Here is an 8,241-nt window from a genome sequence, read left to right on the forward strand (position 1 = left end):
ACCCTCAGCCCCTCCTCATACCTGTGCACCTGTCCACAGGTGCTGGCACCTCCTCGGCTGATGGAGGGGAGAGGCCGGCCACCTCCTCCCCAAAGATGTCCCCGCAGTTTTCAATCACAAACTGCACCAGCACGTTCCCCTGCACACATCAAAGCCTTGGTCTCAGCCTACGAGTTTTCTCCCTTTGAGCCTCCCAGTGCCCCTGCCATCCCCCTGGGGAGGGAGGGAGGGAGGGAGCAGCTGTGTGTTGCACAGCTGGCGGCCCCGCTTGAACCACAGCAGCCTATGAGCAACAGTTAGCTGGTTGATGGTGAGAGTGCTCATCCTTCGTCCTCCATCAGGGTGCGGGCGTCTCCCGTATCACACTGGGACGCACAAAAGCCTCAGCAGTCCGGCTGCTGTTGGAGCTGCTGGAAAAGCTTTTTGGGCGAGCCGACGTATTTGTAGTGGCCAGCATGGCAGTTTGCTTTATACCGTTGCCCTGAGCGTGGGCGTCTGGAGAAACTGCCCGGCAGTCAGTGTGCAGGGATGACGGCCGCAGGGGACAGCAAGCTGCAGGTGATGGTCAGCGGCGGCACCGTGTCTGCCTGCGTGTTGTCCCGGCTCTGAGCTAATGGCGCTGCTCCCCAGTGGAGCATCCATCGAGCCTGAGCACAGGCTGTGTCTTAGCCAGAATCCGAGCAGGAGCTGAGGGGACAGTGACACCTCCAGAGGTGCCATCCGGCCCCCACCTCCCTGTGTGACTGTGCTGTGAGTCCTAAAGCTCAGCCGTGATGCCCACTGGCAAGGAGTCTGGGCCAAGGGATGATCCCAAAGTCCTCCCCTAGGACGCACCAGCAAACAATATCTGCCCAGTCCCCAATTATCACATGGCAGACGTAGTCAGAAGAGAGGAAAGATCATTTTATTGAGGACATCAGCTGCAGGCTGGGGGGGTGGTGGCTACCCAGGAGCCCCGGGGCTTCAGGCAGGAAAACAGCACCTGCAACAATAAGAGCCAGGAAGCACTGCTAAAGCCACAAAGCCAGGACGAGGCGTGACTTGGTTGCCCTTGCTTTGGGGAACGCTTTACAAAGTGCCTTGAATCAGTGCTCCCGCCCAAAGGACTGGTTCTCTTCATTTACTCCAGCAGCCTCGGCAGACAATAAAAGCCTTACACAAGCAGCCTGCCACAGCAAGAAAGGATCTTCCTGACTTGCCGTTCAGTTCTCAAATGTTACGTTACTGCCTGTGGAACAGGGTTTAATAGGCTGTATTCCCAAGACCTCTGACTCCCCTTTACTGACCTGGGGCCTCGCGTTTGTGCTTTTCCCAAATGATATTCGTTCTAGTGTTTGGTCCACAGTTCCCCATTCTAGTATCTAATAGTGCATTCCACCACTTCATACGTTGACTTTTCAATCGCTTCGTCCGTCTCTGGCCGGCCCCCTCGCAGGGAACACGGAAACGCAGATCGGGACTCCCCACTCACTTCACAGTTAAACTGTGTCTCTCACACACATCACACTTGCTGGGCAGCCCTCAGCCACACAGGCAGCATGTTACATACAACTCTAGGAATGCTGACAGTTTGCGTTAGCACACAAAGTACGTGTTTCAATGAACAATTGCCAAAAACCAAGTTCTAATTTTTTCTGGCCCTAAGCAGGGGCCCTCTGCTCTGTTGCCCCTTCTTCCCCCAGTTTCTTACCGGAACTAGTAACTCCAGCTCACCAGTTCCTTGACCATGGCTTCAATCTGTTCCTGAGCCACATGCACATCTTCTGTAGGTCCTTCCAAAGTGATGTTATCCTCTCCTCCAGTGAATTTGATGTGAACCTTGAGGTGAAAGACAATGAATCTCTTAAGAATTTGCCAAGATCCAAGCCAGGCCAATGCTCTTGGTCAGGCCTACACCATCCATCCCTGCCACTAAGAGATGCGCTCCTTCCCAAAAAGCCCAAACAAAATCCCCACAATTTTACAAGTCAGTAACTTAACGATTTCGGCCATATGGCAGTGCCTAGAGCCCAAGGCTTTGGTGCTGTCCCAGTTTCTGCAAGGGCTTTGGAGAAGTTTACTCATCTAGCCTTTATCTAGATACCGTCTAACTCACCAGGGAGAAGCCTCGCTGCACTCGCCATTTCCAGGTATCCTACTACATCAGTTCTCAAAACAGCACCACATAAAGCTTCCTCGGAAGGGCTCAACCCATGACAATAACATAGGAGGAGCAGTGTTTGCAGCAGTAAAAGAGAGGGTTCCCTTGAACAGCAAAGATCTGTGTCATTTCCCCCTGGGTTTACCCACGCTAGAAGACACCTCTCTCTTCCGTGACGAGTGATCTGGACTAAACCTTTTTCTACGCCGGGGGTGCTAAGCTAACCAGCTCATCCATACCTTTGGCATCTGCTGAGTTATTTTGGCCAGGTTCTGTCCTTTCTTTCCAATAATGAAACGATGAAGCCAAGAGGGGGCAGAGACCGAGGAGACGGTAAAACTGTTGGCCTGAGAGACAGAAAAACAGAGAAGCTGTTTGATGGACAAACTGGGAGAGGCCTTCACAACAATTCAGTTCCAATTCCCATGCTGCACCTCCGGTATTGACTTCTAAGCTGCACCTCTAATGGCCCAAGAGAGACCACCCCCGCTACACCTGTCAGTGCTCACAAATGTATCTTCGCGGGACCTTCAAAGGAGGCCTAGCCCATCTTGTCAGTACCTTTGCATAGACTTCAGCCAATGCTTGCCCAAGTTTTTCAGGCTCGCCTCGCAGTATCAGCGTCTCCGAGCTACTGTCAGTGGGTGGGATCTCGACAGAGACTCCAGTCTTCTCCAAGATCTCCTGCAGGGAATTCCCCTTGGGGCCGATGACATACTTGTGCTGGGACTTCTTCACCTCCACTGCAATAGTAGTAGTCTTCTTTTTCTGTAGGGGCAGAGACACTGAGGCATCAATCGCAAGGGGGCGGGGAAGGACAAGAGCGACAGGAAGAGGCACAAGATGCAGTCAAACTCTGCACCCAGCAAAGAGCAAAGCCAAGCTGAGCACAGTGGCTCGGCAGTACCCTAGCACCCCTTGGACCCCTGCCTACAGAAAGCCTTGTGCTCAAAAATTCACAGGGGAAGTACAAAACTAGTATGCTGGGTCAAGCTCCCTGGGACACGGCATGCAAGAGACCACACACACACACACAGGCATGTCGTTGTCGTCGTCCCCGTCCCCCCGTTGGACAACAGGGTTCAACTCCCAGCCGTCTCCCAGGCAGTGCTGTGATGCAACACTGTGCAGGCTATAAGCCGATTGTTGAAATCCAGACCGGTACAAATACAGACCTAACCACGAGGAGAAACAGCCCAGCAACCCACAACAAGGATATTCACAGCAGCGTTGGCTGTGGGAAATAAACTGGAGTGACATTCACTCTTCAGCAACTTCTGCTTATGTAGCAACTTTGATACTGTCAGCTGGCCACCACTGTAGGCTTCACACTTCTTTCCTTCCTTAGTGTGAACAACAGCCAGGGGAGCTCTTGGTGGCCTGCTAAGTCCCACGATACAGAAAAGCCAGAAATCTGTCACCTCCCGGATAGTATCAGCCCAGCTCCCACTCTGCCGAGTGAGGAAACGGTAGGATTCGGGGTCATGTACTGCAAGGGCTGCTGAGCCAGATGCAACCGAGGGATGCACAAAAGTAGAACAAGAAGGGAAGAGTGCCTAGGAGCGGGTGCCAGGGGAAGGTGGGAAGCTTTATGGACCATCCGTACCTTCTCCTCATAGATCTTCTTAACGCGAGCCACAGCCTGGGCTAGTTGCTCCTTTTCTCCGGTGAAGACTATCTCGGTCTTGTTGACACTGGGTGGAGGAATGTTGATGCGCGTCCCTGTGTCCTGCATGAGCTCCCTCACCAGCTTGTTGTAAGGGCCAGCAATGAAAGGGTGGTACACTTTCTCCACGTCCAGCCGCTCCACGGCACGCTTATCCTGGAAGAGCCCACAACAGACCTTGGTGGGAACTGCCCTCTATATTACAGTCTCTGCCAGGCACAGCTAAGTTCCCAGGGGTGTCCTGCCTGACACTCTGGCCCAAGCAACCTTCTCAGTTTGCGGGCTTGTAGATCTCCACCTCTTTCAATCTACAAATACGGTTGCTGCTGCTGCTCCTTGTTTACGATATTCACCCCTGTGATCTCCTGCCTTATCCCAGCTGGCACCTAAGACGCTTCACTTCAACTATCAAATGCTTGTTTGGGCTTCAGAGATGGACAAAACGCAGCACAAGAAGTTTCAGGACCTGGCAGCGGTGCTCATACAGCCGGCGAGTGGCACAGTATACGTCTCCGTTCAGGCTAACGTTAGCCACTGACTGTAGCCACGGTGGCTACAAACTCCGACTATACCGTGGGGAAGCAAAAAGGCTGACCAGCTAATGCCATGAGAGAGATCACAGTACTGAGGTACCTGCTCAGCGGAGATAAGCAGGATCTCGTGCCGGGCCTTCTCAATCCCTTCTTTAGTGCCGCTGATCTTGATCTGGTTGCTGGGGTCATCTGGGCGGGGGACCTGCATTTTGGTTGCAGTTTTGAGCTTCAGGTCCTGCAGCCTCTCACCCTTCTTTCCAATGACAAAACGGTGGTGCTCCTTGGGGATGGCAACTGTCGCTGAAGCCTGCGGCAGAAGAACCAAGCATCTGTGAAAAGCCTTGCCTGCACTGGCAGATCCACAGGAACAGAGCCAGGGAAAGCAAGGCAGACGCTGCTCAGCGGTACTGCTCCTCAGAGCAAACACAACGCCTTCCCAGCACATTCTGTCCGAGGGCTGACACTGTACCAGCTGATCTACAGTGCCTCTATGCCAGGAGTATAAAGCCCACCTTTCCCTCAAAACCCTTCTGTTTGCACAGGAGCAGTACTCTGAATTAGCAAAGGCCTTCCGACACAGACGAGGAGGTGCCTCTCCTCCAGTGTAAGACACCAGGCAACAACTGAGATGGCAGCGCACAGCTGGAGTTTATCTGAACTCTGGCATCTGCTGCCAAGGCTACAGAGAACAAGACATACAGTATGACTCCTAGGAAAGAGAAATTCAACACCAGAAACCTACTGCAGGAGGCAGGCAGCTAGCAGATGCTTACCGCTACTTAAGTGCTAAGGCGTCTTCAAGTGTAGCACATGCTGCTCCTGGGACTGCTTCTAGAAGGCCCCACATGCAAAAGGGGTCCTTCTCAATCTACCATTAAAGGGCTGCTCTATACAAGGGCTTCCTGACTTCTTCCCTTCTCACTGAGTTTTTACAGGTCTGGTAGCTGATGACTGCTATCGTGCTCCTGATCCCTGTGATTAGGTAACCACTAACAGCAATCAGACAATGAACATTCAAGCTATAATGGAAAAATAAAAGATGAAGAAAAGATCACTCGGTGTGACTTTTCAGCTCTGTGTTCCTGTCCTGAAGCTAGCCAAGCCCAAGAGAAGCTGGAATACAGACACACCTTCCAGACCTGGGGCCAGGGCAGAAGGAGGTATATTTGAGAACAGTGGCTCACGGGTCTGTGGCGGCACGACCTGAACTGTTTTTTCAGATGCACATTGTGGATGTAGGGTTTCGTTCCTTTCTCTTTCCTCTGGCAGGGTATGACACAGGGGCTGAACAGCGCTAAGCAGACATGGTATTAACATTGCATTACCTACCTTTGGCATTATGCTTTAAAACACACTGCAACACCTGGCTGCGATACATCCTAACAAGAGCTACCACCTTGACTATGAGCTCAAGAACCTTAAGGTAAGAGATCAAAACCTAGAGGACTGAAGCAACCGAAACAACAGGGTTGTGGCTCCTTACCAGTGTGCCTTGAGTTACACAATGCAGAACCCTGACCCGAAGCTTTTGGCTTTTGGCAGGACTTCCTTTCCTCTACTTTTCTTTCTCCCAGCCTTCCACGTTCTCCTCTGAAGGACTTCAGGAAAAGCACAGTCCCGTTCTCACACACTACTAGCTTTGTGTGTGAGGCTCCTGCACCCCCTCCAGCACCAGCACCTCAGCACAAAGTCACTGGTTGCAACTCAAATGTTCCAGAGATCGCAGACTCCACGCTTCATGCAACACCACGGCCTGTAATTACCTTGGAACCCTATTTTAAGCCTCATTCCCATTCCAAATTGCCAGTTGGGTGCTTTGAAAACGTACAGCAAAGCTGAGTTAGTCATACCTCTTTGGCTTACAAGCACACGGGCCCAAGGGTCTCAAAGCATTTGCGAGTCTTGGGGAAGAGCAAAGACGAAGGCAGAAACAGTTAGATGCCCTCACCTGAGTCTGCAGTCGAGCGACAATCTGCTTCCGAGCCTTCGTGACTGCTTCCGCCTTGCCAGAGACCACGATCGAAAGGCCCTGGTCCTTTGCGAGAGACAGCTCCAGGTGAGCTCCCGTCTTCCGCATGATGTCAAGGCAGATCTTGGCCTGCTCGCCTTCTCCAAACTGATTCATGCCCTTGTATTTCCTCTCCTCCAGTGGCACATGGAACACCTGCTCAGCCACGGGACAGACACAAGCAGGGCACAGCAAGGTGTCAGTGTGCTTTGGATTGTCAGTGCCTCCCTCTGCAATCCTCCCTTCAGGCCTGTTCCAGCTATCTGTGCAACAGGGATGCAGAGCTTCTTCTGGGCAGTTTTTCAACACATCCCTCCCCCTCCAGAGCAGTCCTAGCATTCAGCTGCAGTCTTCCTTGTGCGCCAGGGCAAAGGACAGCAAAGAGGCAGTTACTCTGACACACTAAGGGATTTCATACTCCAGGGAAAGCTTCACTTCACCTACTTTTTGGAGGGATGAAAAGGAGGGAGATAAGACACCCACTCCCACCAACCTGAGTGATGACAGAAGCCTTTATTGGCCGGATTTTGCTCCAGGGCCCAGCAGGTTCCGGGGCAGCTTCCAAACATGGTGCTTTCTCAGGGAGCGCAGGGAAGGCTTCCTCGTAGGTGGGAGGATCCTTCTCTTCTTCAGAGTTTAAAGCTGTTACTGCGGTGAAGCAAACAAGGCAAATGAGATGCTCTCCCCACAGAAACGCCCCCATTCATAGGCAGTGCAACTCTATTGAGGCATCATCAAAGAGGGACAACAAAGGACTTGTGCACTACTATTCATCCTGCTACAGTTATGCTTGTGGAGAGCAGCCGAGTCGGGAGCACAGCTGAGCTCAGCACAGCACAGACTGCAGCAGGTGCCGCCATGGATGCAGGAAGCAACCGTGCAAGTGAATGGTGGCAGCAAACAAGCACATTATCGCCAACTTTGTTGAGAGGAGGAGCTTCATCAGGGGACAACAGGCCAAGCAGAAAGAAATCAAAGGGACACAGCAAGGCTGTAGGTCAGAAGGGGACAAGACAGACACATGCCCAGGAAGAAGGCAGAGAGAAGCAGAAGCACTCTAGTTGGGGCAGAGTCCAGGGAAAGCCTGTAGCTTATGTTCGACTCAGCTGTGCACTGGGCTGTGCCAAGCGGGCCAGCTCGCAGCTGGAGAATGGGTGCCGAGACCCATCAGTGAGTCAGTCAATACGGTTATAATGACTTTCCCCAACACCTGGCTGAGCAAAGGAGGAAGTGACAATCCAGCACACTGATCCCACGAGGCTCTCTTGCAGCCCAATGACCCATGCTTGCACATGCCCTGCCCCACGGCTGACAGCGTTGCTAGCCAGAGCTCTGTGAAGATCTGAGGCTTGCCTCCGCCTGGCCCTGCACTGTGCAGCACCACCGATGTGCTCCTGTGGGTGGAAAGCCAGAGTCTGGCAGGCCGCCAGCCTAGGAATGGCGAACGCCGTGCCTGGACACTTAGGGGGAGCCGGAGGCATGGAGCGAGCTTGGCTAACAGCAAGGAACCTTGCCTGCGCAGTTTCTATTTAGAGGCACATCACAGGAACTCAGCTGTGTCTTCTCACCTTTCACCTGCTGCTGCGTCAAGCCACTGCGGTGTTCGGCAAAGCTCTCCTGGGTCAAAAGTGCCACCGAGCTCATCGTCGACCTCCCACGCACACACACAATCTGGGTATGCCACTGGAAGAGACAGAGGAGGCAACACTATTACCAGCACCATTCAAGATGCACACAAGTCACTCCAGGAAGGCAAAAGACGTGTTTACTGAGCACTTTTCCAGCCGGCCTCTTGAGAAGCGCCTACAGGGCCAGTCTGCTGCCCTGTTCTCTTGCTGAACCACACAGAAACTCAGGGGGGATTTTTCCTCATAGCACAGCGGGCATCAAAACC

General features: G+C 52.8%; 1 protein-coding gene across 1 annotated transcript; it reads right to left on the bottom strand.

The window, feature by feature from the left end:
- Positions 1–1,695: 1,695 nt before the first annotated feature.
- On the bottom strand, positions 1,696–8,041 carry LOC129783297 (vigilin-like). The gene is made up of 8 exons (XM_055793298.1): positions 7,916–8,041; positions 6,841–6,995; positions 6,288–6,503; positions 4,440–4,646; positions 3,747–3,962; positions 2,702–2,908; positions 2,380–2,487; positions 1,696–1,818 (listed from the first exon to the last, which is right to left on the bottom strand). Exons 1-8 carry the CDS (start codon positions 7,989–7,991, stop codon positions 1,696–1,698), a joined length of 1,308 nt encoding a protein of 435 aa, XP_055649273.1. The 5' UTR covers positions 7,992–8,041.
- Positions 8,042–8,241: the final 200 nt, after the last annotated feature.

The sequence above is a fragment of the Falco peregrinus genome, unplaced genomic scaffold (genome assembly GCF_023634155.1).
Source record: "Falco peregrinus isolate bFalPer1 unplaced genomic scaffold, bFalPer1.pri scaffold_19, whole genome shotgun sequence".
Lineage (NCBI taxonomy): Eukaryota > Metazoa > Chordata > Aves > Falconiformes > Falconidae > Falco > Falco peregrinus.